Consider the following 14568-nt stretch of genomic DNA (forward strand, 5'->3'; position numbering starts at 1 on the left):
ACAACAAGCAACAATAGACCCACAAGCAGCAAAATTACTTTCTGTCAAAAATGAAAACCTCAGTCTGGGAAATGTCCTTCAGCCACCCCTCAAAACAAAGGCTGCAACACTCCACTGCTGTTCTCAGTAGAATATGGTAAGTATTCGTGGATAACAATCAGCAGTTACGCCTCCACAGTTGTCCTCTGTCTGTTACTGTCCAGAAAGGTACTTAGAATTCAGCAGCTATGAGGCACTTCATTGCATCATGTTGTTTTTCTAACAAAACTGCTGTAACTGATGGGATTCTGGAACTTATAAGCAGACCTGATAGTTCACCAGCAAAGAGAATAACAAGCCTTGTGTGTGTGTGTTAGCGGCTAACAAGCCAATGACATCTAGTTGTGTTCATTATGTAGCTTAATCCTGTAGTCTGGTGGTACTCATGATGGATGTTATGACCCAGTGATAAAATAGCTTGGCTGCAGTTGCTGTGCCTGTAAAAGAGTCTGTTGGGTCTTACAGTCACACTCTCACTGCCCTTTTCTGATTACACTTGATGAAGGACCTGAACATTTTAAGGATGATGAATCTGATGTGTCCATTCATCTATCCTACGTGACATTTCAGCCACTTTAGCCCAAATTGCTGCGGGGTCCGGCAGTCATCAGTCTCAGTCGATGATTCCTTTGGATTTTGGTCTCTTAGCACAGTGGGGTTAATGCTTTTGGTCTGCGACAAGATGCCTCACAAATGAAGAGAATGTGCTGTCGAGGTTACATACTGCACCTATGGTGACTACTGGGCTGCTTATCTCAGAATCTTGTCTGATGTGTACAAAAAAGATTTGATATTTATGATATCTTGATGTGTTACAAAGGTTTTGGAAGAGGACAGAAGCGGTGGATGTATCTGATATAATGCAATGAATATCAGCATAAATATAAAAAACATTTTGGAAGCATTCACACTACAAGCCTTCATTTGGATGAAAAGGCACAAACTTTAGCAAAAATGCTGAAACAGAATCTAGAAATATTACAACTGAGCTATTAACTGAGGGTTTTTTTGAAAGGTTTTTACTGATGACTATAATGTAATTAATTTAACACTGAAGAAATCTTTATATCCTCAGGCTAATTCTGAAACCTTACAATCCCTGAGCCATTAATCAGTTACGCACTGTACTGTGTTTATGAGTTTCCTTAGATCAATGATGAGATATTTTTATGCCAGTGAAACAAATGGATGAATGAGAACTTAGTAATACAGGTTATATATCAAGGATGGTTTTTGGGGCTGTTGTACCAGTGAAGATAAATAAGACAGAAGGCTCTAAAGGCATCTCTTTTGTATCTTAGGTGTCGATGAACATTACACCACCACGCATGGCTTCATTTTAGGACTCAACTAAGATATTAAAATATCCATATCCAAATAAAAGAGAAGTGAAAGCTACAATCTTTCCCCCCACATGAATAAAAATGTGTCTTTTTGTTGCTCATCTTTTGCTTGTACTCTTCACATCAGTGCTGACTAAGAAGGGTAAAGCTTTGCCTACGTGTTGATGATTTTCTTTTATATTTACAGCCATACTGCCCTCTTCTGACTCCACATGGGTAGTGTGATCATTACGTCCAGCATCCAGGACATACAGTGGAGTAAGTGATCACCTGTGCAGCTTCATTGGCATGGGTGCATATATGTTGAATCACTGTACATGCACTATTTAAAAAGCGTGAAGAAGAAAATGGATCTAAGCTTAGCCGTGTTAAAGAATTAAATGTTAAGAGGTTAGCAAGACTGAAAATTTTGCTTAACAGTGGAAATTACAGTTTAATACCCTTTCCCTTTAAAGTCCCTTTATTTCCCAAGACTTTCTTAAGTCACCATGTTTAATTCTAGGCATTGTATTGTAAACCTTGACCCTTTGACCCATAGAGTGAGGAGAAGATTGGTTTGATCCCACTCAAAATAATTACAGAGCAACCCCTTATTTCCTGTGATGAAAGTTTTCATCCTGATACAAGTCCTCTGTTCTTAAAATTGTAACATTGTTTTACAGTTTTGCCTCAGTACACCTCCAAAGTGGATTTTAAATCAAACAGTTAGTGCAGACTTTCAGCTTAAATTAAATGGGTTTTTGAACAACAAAAAAAAGTATCAAGTGTTTAGTGAATTGCAGCAATTCTTTTACATGTTAAGAGGCTGAAAGTTAAAATTTAGGGACAAGTAGTTTCATGACCAGGTTAGATCTGTGACCTTTTACTATTTCATGAAAAATAAAGCAAACATGATATCTCAAGTTGAATCAAAGTGTTGATTTAGTAGCTGTACACTGTAATTTTAAACACGAAGGCTCTATTCAATTCAATTTTACATATATAGCACTAAATCACAACAGTTGCCTCAAAGCGCTTTATATTGTAAGGTAAGACCCTACAATAATTCAGCAATCAAATGACCTCTATGAGCAATCACTTGGTGACAGTGGGGGGGAAAACCCCTTTTAACAGGAAGAAACCTCTAGCAGAACCAGGCTCAGGGAAGGCTAGCTATATACTGCGAGAAGTTCAAGGATAATGGAAGGAAGATTTAAGTTTTGCTGTTGTGTTCAGAGACTTAAAGAAAAGTTGGTCGGCCATCTGTACATCTTCAAAATATGATGCAACAGGATGAGCAGAAACAGTGTGTCCAAACTAATTGTCAGCAGAAAGATGTAAAACTAACATTAGTCCTAATACAGTGTATCAAACTGAGTAAAGGTGCATTTTACACTGCATGCTATCAACTTTAACTTTAGTCCATATTGCACAAAAGGATGAGACTGCGATGGATTAAGTGGAGACTGCTCCAGGCCAGAAAAATCTAGATTAAATTGTTAACATAACTTCGGCTCTTCACAAGCATCTGTACAGACAGCATGCTAACGCTAAGCTAGCCAAGAACATCCATCTGGCCAAGAAGCCAGAGTGACGTTAAAGCTGAGTGATTGGTAAACCCAAGCCCAGCACAGTTATAAAGTGAGCCTTCATTTGCAGTGAAGCGGATGAGCAGTAAGGCTGCAGCCTGTTTCTAACTGTTCATGTTTCTGCAGTAGAATCACTGTGACGATCGCTTTAAAGTTTGTGTTGTCGGCTTTATGTTCATACCTAAATACTAAGGGAAAGATCACAGGGTTAATTGGTAATTATGAGACAGTGTGTTTAAGATCATTTTCCAGAGTAACATGAAAGTAACGAAAAAAGTAGTACAACGAATGTCTTTTTCCTTAGTGTAATTAAATAATGTACTGCATTACCTTTAAGAAGAGCGTTCTGTATAACATGTGTAGTAACTGTTTTGAGTAATAACCCCAACGCTGATCACAACAAAGAGGGGAAATACCTCCAACATGTTCAAACATTTGACCACGCAGCATGTAATTCATTTGTATGAATGCCTTTGATATGCTGGTGACTCTCAAAGTGGAGCCAATGAGAATCGATAAGGGAATTGATAAGGTATTGAATCTTTAAGCGATATCAATAATAGAATCTGAATCGCTAAATTCTTAGCAATTCCCATCCCAACTCGCAAAAAGATGTGAACATTTCAATCTTGTAGCCTCTGTACTGTGATTTGTGTGTGTGGGAGGTGGGGGGTTGTAGCTCAAGTCATTTCCATACATATAAAGTACGTGCATTATTTTAATGCACGTGCATTAAAATCAACAAAAGTTTAAAAGACAACACCGAGCAGTGATCTTTAAAATAGATTTTATTTATCATTTTGTAACAGTTTACGATACACAGCTGACAGGACTAAGACATTTCAATGAATTTTGGCCCTAAAGGTTGAAGAACACGAAGAACAGACATGGTTAGATACACAGACAGATATGATAGAAGGTACCAGAAGAACTGTGCTCTTTTCTTTTCATTTTTTCTTTTTACTTGTGCTTTTTCCCCCTCCACTCCACCCATGAAACAATTCACATTGGCATATCAACAACAAAGCAATGTCCTTCAGCCAGAACACTGAACGGACATGATTTACTTTTCTTGTTTTGTTTAATTTTTAAAAAAAATGGAAGTTTGAGTTATTATTGTAATTATATATTTATACATTGTGTTGCTTATATAAACACTCATGATCTCTTTAAAGTGCTGTGACATGACATTATGCTTTTATGACCAGTAGTAAGAAATACAAGAGGTAATGTTTTGTAATTCACAGAGAAAGCAATGCAAAATGCAAAAAATGTTTTGTTTTTTTCACTACAGTGGAGCAGTTGTCCTGCAAACCTTTGCCTAGCTAATGTTCTTCATCAACACCAGTGACTTTCTGCACAGCCGCCAGCAGTGGAAAGCGATGGTAAGTAGTCAAGTTTTATCTTTCTATTCATGCAGTTATCAAGAAATCATAGTTAATCAAAACCAAACAATAGATGGACCCATTTCTGAAACATATGCCATGTAATTTGCCTACATTTCCACACAAAACAACATTACACGCAAGAATAAAAACTGTGTATTCCTGATGCCGATTCCATCGTGGTTGCTGAGTAATTTTGGTGTTTTGATTTCATAAATTTTTTTTGTTTTTAAGGACTACACAGAAAAAAAGGCAAACTGTTCACACTGAGGGCCACAGGATATTAAAAGTAAACAGTGATGTATGACTGTTGGCACTGCACAGATGAAAGTCAATGTAATACTGTTAAACACACACACATACAAAAAACAAAAAACAAAAAAAGCATTGTCATGTAGTGGCTGCCACTGTCTACACCAGAGCACACAGTAAAAACTAACCACTCTTTTGTAGTTCAAGTTTCAATACAAAGCTTTTTGTTTGGCAATGCTTTTGTTAATACCAGCTGGCTTCGTCGGAATTTCTCTGTGGATACAGTGTCAAAAACCAACAAAAAGTTGCGTCACTGAACGTGGATAAACGACGGTTAAAATCAGAGGATAAAATATGTACTTGTCCTTCTTTTAGTACAAAAGATAGACTGTATATGATTAGCAGAGTAGGACTAGATTAGAGGTACATGGACATCAATACTGACACTACGCCTGCTCTACATGCAGGCTCAGCAGTTAGAGCTAATCCACTACACGCAATACACAGTACACTCGACATTTTCTACATTACACTACAAATCAGGGGGAAAAAACAAAAAAACAAAACAAATAAAAACTGAAAACAACAACAACAACAAACACAACAACAAAAAACCTCAGTCGATATCTGCCCCTCAAGACCCAACCCCCCAAAAGAAAGAAAAGAAATGAACACCCACCCCAGAAATAAAAGCAAAGTAAAACACGCACAGTCTGATTATATACGTTTTTCTTTACATTACTGTACAATGTGAGGAGGAGATGCGGGGGCCAGCAGAGGTGGCCAGGGTTGAAATATATAGAGATAGCATTGCAGCAGGCTGGCTAATCTTCACTTATTACAACATGAACACAACGAGGCAGGCAATCACAGACAGGACGTGGTCTGAGCTACAAGCTGTCCCGACATACACTGAGAATAATCAAGTTCTTCATCATCTTTTTCAGCAAGCACGACTTTACCTATAAAGCAGACTTTCTAACCTATCCAACGTGGTAGGTTAAGCTAGGTTAGCAGATGGTGATAATGTATTGTTTCACAGAGCACCTGGTTTTGGAGTAATTTAATTAGAAATAAACACTGATCACCCCCCTGCCAAAAAAACAAAACCACATGTAGCCTGATAGTTTAGGAGTAAATCAGAACCAGAGGGTCCAAACAGTCGGCTAACCAACTGAAGTTCATCTACAAGAACAGCTTCCTATCAGCTTTCCTTTCCTGTTCAAAAGCTCCTTAAATACGATCAGTAGAATTGTGCTCATCTTAGAATGATCACTGTGCTTATTGGGCTCTCTTAATGTTTCTTTCAGGATATTTAGCCTCTTCAGCCAACTTTTCCACCCCCCAATCTTGTGCTCCATCTTGTGGATTACTGGAGCAACTGCGCTGATATACTAAAAAACACTTTCTGCTTCTGAAGAAACAACTGTGGGGACCTGAACTTGTTTCTTGACATTTTATTGGTCACAGATGCAATTAATGACGGCTCAGTTCCATTAAGAGTAGAAGTAAGCTGTGAAAGTGCTCTGGCACGGTCAAAAGAAGGCCCTCCAATAAAGCAGTATGTAGCTTTTCTGCGCTTTTCCTAGAGTCACAAGAATATGTGCAAGTCCATGGTGACATTGTGCTTAAATACATCTGATATAGGTATGTACTGAATCATTTACCATTTTTGGGAGTGTGCTTACTCTAAGTTCTTACTGAAAGTTAAAGACTGAATACACTACAGCTTGTGTTAGCTAAGCTTACAGCGTTAGCTTAGGCAACTGTGACTGTGTAGAAAAATTCACATCCTGCTCTTCAAATGGCCACTAATTAAAAATGAATTTGCTATATTTCTTCTTAATATTACTTTTTTTTTTAAAACCGAAAATGAAATAAGTTGCCTGTTAATGACTGAGACACCAGTCAAGGCACAGCGCTGGGCTAGCTGTAGTCCAGTTGTTATGCTAATGTAAGCCAACTATAGCTATGAGATTGGCATCGATATTCTACTCTAATTCTGAGCAAAAAAGTGAATATGGTTTCTACAAATAAATATGGGGAATATAATAGACAGTTTGGTTTATTATACTAACATGTTCACTGCCTGCACATCACAGCCCTCATTTAACCAGTCTGGATAATCTGACAAACTATAAGAACCTGGAGAGACAACTTTGCCTTTCAAGCTAAAAGCATCTCACAACATCTAAGGAGGAGTGAATAGAAAACCCTTGCCTTGTTCTTCCTTCACACCACCATATAAATCTCTGACATCACACTTATACAGCAGTCTACCAGAGGCCTTCTGGTCTCCGGGGAAGCCCGACCCTGCATGCTAAAGAGTCCACTCCCTAATGCGTGTCACCCTCCGACATAACCACAATAAGTCAAGTAACAGATGAGGAATGGTAAACACGGTTAAAGGTGATTCCGTAGTGTCACTTCTTTTGTACAAAATAAACATATGCGGCCGTTACTATTTACTAAGTTTACAAGAATGAGAGGTAATAAAGAGACGTCTAGCGAGACAGTACTATGCAGCTACATGTAAAACTACATCAATGAAAAGGTTTTCCTTCTGGAAAGAAGCAGCATCTTCTCTGCTTTCCGTCTCTGCCAGTTACAGCACAGCTTGGCTCAGAGCTTTTAAAAACAAATGTCTGTAAATACATTAAAGGTTTACACTGACTGTAAGTGACTGACGTTTCAGTCTCTGAGAAACATGTGTTACCAAAAACATGTGTAGGACTCAGGTAACTTAGGAAATGTTTTTGGTAACATGCCTGAATGGGGCAGATTGCTACGACCCATAGGACACACAGACTACGGCACACTTTTTAATACTTCCTAGCCTGGATTCTCCTTCACAGATCACATCTCATGATGAGTTTCACTCAAACAGAATTTCTGGAAGACTTAATAAGAGATGGCACTTCTATATATATATATTTATATACTTGTATATACGGAGTTGCATTGACCTGGTTTGCGTGTATGTGTATGTGTATGCGTTTTTGGACAACAAGGAAAGTCCCTAAAATCTAGAACAGGCCAGCTCAGTCGAAGCAAGGTTTCCACTAGCGAGGAACCACAAAGTTCACCTTCGCTTCGATCCAGAGAATTGGGCACTGGGACCTCTTCTGTTAAAAACAATGATTGCATGTCTGTTTATGTGTGCACATGTATGCGAATGCAGAGTTACAGTACAGTTCACTGATGTTTCTCTGCTTAAGGTTTAAGCAGCTTTAGTAGAAGGAAAAAAGTTACCAGTGGAGAAAATTTCCAGAGAAAATAAGCCCTAAGTGTCAGTTGTCATCTTGGGTGTTTGTTAAATATTTGTGCTCTTTCGATTTTTTTTCCTTTATAAGAAGAAGCAGCATAAAAAAAACAACAGGCTTAGTCTTAAACTGAGATCAACTACGGTTGAGGTCACTGTGTGCTGTAAAATATACAGATTGTATGAGTGTGAATGAGAGTATTCGCCTCTTTTTTTGTCTGGCTAAACAACAGAGCCTTTTACCATCTTTGTCAGACTGTAAATGGCCCGTACAGGCACATTTTACCCTTCTCCTCCATGTTACAGCACCACAACAAGTCTCCAGCTGCCGCTACAAAGTCGCCCATCCCAAACAGAACCAGCTAACGGTATAAAGGAGAACAGTGTGTGTCTCTATGCTGCTGCATGCACAAAAACATAACCATGCAGCATCACAATCTACTGTACCTCTAATGGCATATGAAGAGGACGTATACAAGTTTCACAAAAAAAAAAATGAAAGGAAACCCCCCCCCCAATATTATTAAATTATGTAGAACAAATTAAAAACTCACTCACGCACATGATGCCATACGCACAAATCTTTTGGGTGATGAGCCAATTTTTCTTTTTTTCTTCCTTTCATTTTGTTTTTCTGCACTTATGTGGAGACAACACACAGATAGATAGAAGAGGTTAGGATAGATATAATAAGCCCTTACAATATGTAAAGGTCTCCAGTGAATGGGATCTCCCCCACAGAGGACTGTGGGAAAGTGGGGTTGAGGATGAAGGAGAAGGGAGGAAAAGGGAAAGGTGTGAGGCTTTTGCCCCCTGATGCCGATAGAGCGGAGTGCCGTCTATGCGCTGGGGTTGGGGTTGTTGTGTGTGTTGGTGGAGCCGTTGCTTCCCTGGATGGTGAGGCTAATCTCATCCTTCCTCTCCTTCTCCTTTCCCTCCTCCTTCTCCTTCTCCTTTTGTTCTTCCTTCAGCTCATCCCTCTCCTTTAAGGGACGGGCCTCCACAGTGTCTTCGGAGGCCATAGGGGCGTAGCGGCCTGTCCGGTGCTCCTGGAGGGCAGGACCCCACTTTGGATGCGCTCGGCACGCTGCCTTCAACCTCTGAGAGAGAAAGACAGACGCGCCTTTTAGAGCAGAAACATCAAGACTTATGAAGTCAAATTAGGTTTTCATTAAGTGACGCTTTCCTTTCTTCAGCTGCTCCCACACATAACCACTGTGACTAAACTCCACTTAACTTTCATTTTCCCTCCATGCTTTTTAGTTCATCTGATAATTTAGCAGCTGCCATTGCACATTCACATCTCTTAAACAAGATTTATGGCCTGTCTAATTGTCAGAAATTGCAGCATTCCAACAGCAGGGCAGCTTTGTGCTGACACACATTATACTTTCTATACTTTCTCCCATTTGTTATTAACAGTTCTGCAGCACTTGTGGTCTTTATAAAACCAAACATGTGGCATCAGTGTGGTTACAATGTCCTCCAAAGATTGTATAAAAAAAGTGCACTGTTATAGCCTGCTCATTTTCATGTGTGTGGGTTTTTTGTTATTCTTGTTCCTTTTTAAAAAAAATATGGCACTTCACTTGCGTTTCTTAATTCAGTGTTATTTATATAGCACAAGTTCACAATAATAATAATTTCCAGGCATTTTATATTGTAAGGTAAGGGTGGTGCAGTATTAGAGAGAGAACATCAGTAGACCAAAAATTCCCCTGTGAGAAAATGCTTGACGATAGTGGGGAGGAAGAACTTCCCTTTAACAGGAAGTGAGCCAGACTCAGACATGCAGAGAGAGAAGGAGAAAGAACGAGAAGGAAGCTAGCCATGTATTCACTGTGAGGTCATATTTTTCTGTTTATATCTCGTCATATCTTCTTGCTTTTTCAGTTTTGTTCATTGTTGCCTGCCTGTTTGCTGCAATGTTTGCATTTAGGCTCTCTACCCCAAACGAAGACTTAACACATGTGGTCCTTCCTCTGTTTTCCCAGTCTCTATGACAACCAGCTTTTCCCTCCTAGTGTAGCTATCGGCAATAAGGATCATAAAATTTCAACCGGCAGTTCAAGTGACGTCATCACTATCTGACACCAGCAACAAATTCTTTCCTCCTCAAACTAATTTGCCAAAAGCAGAGATGCTTGGATTGATATTTAAACGTCGTTTATGGTGTAAACTAATAGTTCGTCTGCTTTTAGAGCTTACGTAATGCAAACGGGCAATTGAATTATGGAAAGAGCTCTTTCCGTTATTCGGCAAACATACTTCAGCTGATATGCAGTTGAGAGCTTTTCAGTTGCTCAGATGATGTTAAAACTTTAAGTGCTTTAATTTGTAGTGCAGCTCTTGCATGCAAAAATGTTTTAACACGTTGACTTTTTTGAAAATTTGTTTAAATGCTTCAGAGGGAAATTTAGCCTTTTGTATTGAACTATAGAGCTGTTTATGTCAGCTGAATGGAGAGGAGACTTTCGGGGGAAGCTGTACCTCTCTAAAGGTAGCTCCTGGTGACTTTGAGATCTTGTAGAGGGCGTAGATGGGTATGCAGACCACCGAGGACAGAGCCATGGCAAAGCCAATAGCCAAGGACCAGCCGGGATACACGTAGTCATTGTAAGTAATGGGTTTGTACTGGATCACTGTGAAGATCAGGATGAACTGCAGGGACAAAGAGAGAATAGAAAGAGCCTGAATGTGTGCAAAATGCATGTATAACACAGTAATAAAGACATATGTCACATGGGTGGGTAAAAGCATGAAAATTAAGCCAGTGCAGGTGAAACCACCGTTGACAGCTTTATTTAAAAGTTGCAGATGATTGGGGCAGCACTCTGTGCAAAAGAAATGAAAGAGAGAGGAAAATGACCAGTAAGCCACAACAATGAATTTCTTGGTTAGCCCAGCAGCTTAGTGGACTAATACGCCTGCTTGGGAAATACCATTGATATCAGCTGCATGTGTCCATTTCCCAGTCAGAAAGCTTTGCTTTTGGAGGTTTTAACTGGAAACAAAGCCAAAAAGATTAGCACTGATGGCAGCTCAAATGTAGGTCGGGTCCATAACAATGCGTCAGCAGCACAGGGAAGTTGAGAACCTTCCACTCAACATCCTGCAGACTATGCAAAATATTGACAAGCTATTTCGTCACCATGTCTGGTCTTAGATCAGTGTGCTTGTGTGTGTTCACTTACAGAGATAATCACAGGCGAGATGAATCTCCAGCAGACTTTGAAGAAGAGAGGAGGAGGGAAGCCCAGCATCATCTCTACATCTTTGAAGTAGTTCCTGTGGCCTGCAAAGGAACAAAAACCCAGCATTCGTCATCATCATCAGCTTTGATTACTTGTACTGGATTATGTGACTAATATTATGACTCGCTGTGGTAAGTGGTATTCTAGTTTTTATTAGGTCTGTTAACTTAGCACTTCAAACTAGAGCTGGGCGATAGAACGATAACGATATGTATCGCGATATAACTTTTACTCGATAGAGAAATTAAGCTATCGCGATAGACCTCGCCGCTCTTGTCATCTTAAAAAAAAAAAAAAAAAAAAGGTCAGCCAAATTCAGTAGCGCAGAGCCGAACCAATCACAGCCGCAGCGTCACGTCGTGTGACTTGTTACGTACAGCACAAGTGCCAAGCCGCACGTGTGTTTGTTTGGGAAGCAGCCAGCGGGTAATGGAGCCAGCGCGTAATGGAGGAAATGAGTGTGCCGACTAGAAAAATCAACCGAGCGTGACCGAAGAGAAAACAGATGATGGTTCCAATGCCGGAGAGATTGTCGAACGGAAGAGCCAAAGAAGTTCCGTAGTGTGAAGGTATTTCGGCTATTTCAAGTCTGACAAAAAACAGAGTAGCGTGCACTGTAAATTGTGCCGAAAACAAGTCTGGAAATACAATAAACTGGTGCATGCGTCACACTGTGCGCCACGTTATTGTTTCGGTGAAATGAATTTCTACAATACTGTTAATTCTACTCTCCGCAGTGTTTAAATGCTTACATATACACACAGTTACTGTCCCTCCACACATACGACTCTGTTCTGCTTCTATGCCCCAGCTTTGTTTACTTTTTCCCACCGAGGCTTCTAGACTTCTGATTGGCCAACATTTCTGCACGGTTAGGAATCTAGCGCCACCTGCTGCTTTGGCATGTTCATAGCAGCGTTTTCCTTCATTTCTGCCTTTATGTGTGGACGGGATTCTTTTTTAAAACGAAAACGGAAAATCTCCGTTTTCAAAAATACCCGTGTACGTGTGGACGTAGCCTCAGTCTCTGACTGGAAGCGCTAATTCGTCATTCGGCTTTTGTCAGACTAAAGTAACTGTTAAAACTGTTTGAAAAGCTCAGCTATACAACAAGGAGAGATTGAGAATTTCCTTTTAGTTCTCAGTTTATTTGATATTGACAAAAGTTAGTCAGTTTTGTCTGTTCTTCTGTAAAACAAACTAAGATTTATTTTTAGAATTAATATTTTGTTTCTAAGTGGAATTGACAATTTAGTAGTCTGTTTCGTTTGTTCTATTTTGAAACTTAAACGCTTTAGCGGCTGCCTTTTGTGTAGTTTGCAATATTTGCCTTTATTTATCTGAAAAAGTCTCATGTTCCTTAAGTACATCTACCCTGTTGAACTTATTATGAGAAATAAATATTTAAATCAAAACAAGCTGCTGATTATTTCACATTTTACTTGTGAGCAACGGCACATTTAAATCTTACAAATATAGTTATTTGGCTTATATCGTGATAGATATCGTTATCGCCTGAAATGAAAAAAACATATCGTGATATGAAAAAATCTCATATCGCCCAGCTCTACTTCAAACTATGGAGTCCAAAACCACTGGGTGACATCACAGTGACCACGTCCGTCTTTGATACTGTCTATAGGGGCAGGGATAGCTCAGTAGGTAAAGTGGTCGCCCCATGATCGGAAGGTCGGCGGTTCGAATCCACTTAACGGCTACCCTGAGGTACCCCTGAGCAAGGTACCGTCCCTACACACTGCTCCCCGGGCGCCTGCTTAGTGGGCTGCCCACTGCTTCACTGAGTGAATGGGTCAAATGCAGAGAAAAACAAGTAATTTCCCCATGGGGATCAATAAAGTATCCATTATTATTATTATTATTATTATTATAAATGGTGAGTCATAGGGATAAAGGTCAGGTAACTGTTGAATTAGTTGTTTAAGGAGTTCTTTCAAAGCCCTTTGGTGTATTTGGGCTCATACTGAACCATGACCCCTTCTACACACAGATGGAGAACAAAGCCATCTATAAACGATGGAGTGATACTTGGATGGAGTGACCCATGGCCAGTGTTGAGTTGAATCAGGGGGTTCAGGGGGTTGGGAAGCTCATCTTGTAACCGGAAGGTTGCCGGTTCGATCCCCTGCTCTGTCTGTCTTGGTCGTTGGTCGTTGGCCTACTGGTGTTGGCCAGAGGGGCCGACACCAGTAGGCAGCCTCGCTTCTGTCAGTCTGCCCCAGGGCAGCTGCGGCTACAACTGTAGCTGCTTCCACCAGTGTGTGAATGTGAGAGTGAATGAATAGTGGAATTATAAAGCGCTTTGAGGGCCTCCAAAAGCACTATACAAATACAATCCATTATTATTATTATTATTATTAATCAGTGCAGGTGTCCTATTCCTGAGTAGGCAAAATGCACAACACCTACTACCAGGTTTCACTGTGGGTATGGTCCACTGTGGTATCACTATCTCTCCTGTTCATATTCTGAATGACACCCCACTGTTCCTGCTACTCATCTATAACTTGGATCCATAAGTAAATTAGACCTTTTTCCATCATCCACTGAGTGTTGGTCATATATCTGAGATCAGCTTGAACACTTATTTAGGTGTGTTTCAGTTTGTGCCTGTGTGATTACATATTTGTAAAATTGAACTACCACACTTAGAAAGTGCACCATGTTCACTCTTTTTCCCTCCTTACCGTAAATATACATGATGCAGATGCACATGATGCATGAGATGATCACCAAAGAGAAACTGGCAGCATAGTTGTCCATCAGTAAAAGCCAATAGATTCCTGCCTGCGCACGCACACACACACACACACACACACACACACACACACACACACACACACACACACACACACACACAAAGAATGAGTAAAAAACATCAGTCCAGTGAGAGAGTGATTGTGTTTAAGGATGTGCTCTCCATATGTTTGTACCTGTGTCGTTAGCGGCACTCCCAGTAGAAAACCAGCTATGGCCACTGACAGCGTGACTACGGTCTTGTTCTTGATGATCCAGTCTGTACCAATTTCATCGACGATGGCCGTCACTAAGGTCTCCAGCAGACAGAACTACATGAACAGGGAAAAGAATTTGACAGGAGATGAATTCTTGATCAAACTTCTGCTTACATGACGACAGACCAAAAGGAATCTTGACCAAAGGGATAATCCATTGTTGAGTAATTGTGAGAATAAAAATTCCTCAATTTCATTGTCCTGTCTATTTAAATGTATTTTTTAATGAAATACAATTGGTTTATTACAGCATTCCTTAAGACCAGCCACATATATATCCACTGTACTGTGAATTTGATCTGTAAATATTCAATATATGGAAGTAAAAATCCACCTCTGAAGCATAATGTCTATATTTTACCAAAAATACGCAGAAAGTCAAATAAATGTCTGAGAATAAAACACCTCTTATTCATACTGGCTAAAAGGTTAG

The 14568-nt window shown here is 39.9% G+C and overlaps 1 protein-coding gene across 4 annotated transcripts in view; it reads right to left on the reverse strand.

Moving 5' to 3' along the window:
* Nucleotides 1-3720: 3720 nt before the first annotated feature.
* The window catches only part of slc6a9 (solute carrier family 6 member 9), an 87297-nt gene continuing 76449 nt past the window's right edge, over nt 3721-14568 (reverse strand). For all 4 annotated transcript variants that reach the window (XM_082512632.1, XM_082512630.1, XM_082512631.1 and 1 more), the window contains 5 exons: nt 14055-14189; nt 13809-13908; nt 11044-11144; nt 10340-10510; nt 3721-8949 (listed from right to left, as the gene is read on the reverse strand). In XM_082512632.1, the coding sequence (XP_082368758.1) occupies nt 8689-8949; nt 10340-10510; nt 11044-11144; nt 13809-13908; nt 14055-14189 (768 nt within the window). In that variant the 3' untranslated portion in view covers nt 3721-8688. The remainder of the gene's footprint in view (nt 8950-10339; nt 10511-11043; nt 11145-13808; nt 13909-14054; nt 14190-14568) is intronic.

This window comes from Aulonocara stuartgranti (assembly GCF_965226115.1).
Source record: "Aulonocara stuartgranti genome assembly, chromosome: 18".
Lineage (NCBI taxonomy): Eukaryota > Metazoa > Chordata > Actinopteri > Cichliformes > Cichlidae > Aulonocara > Aulonocara stuartgranti.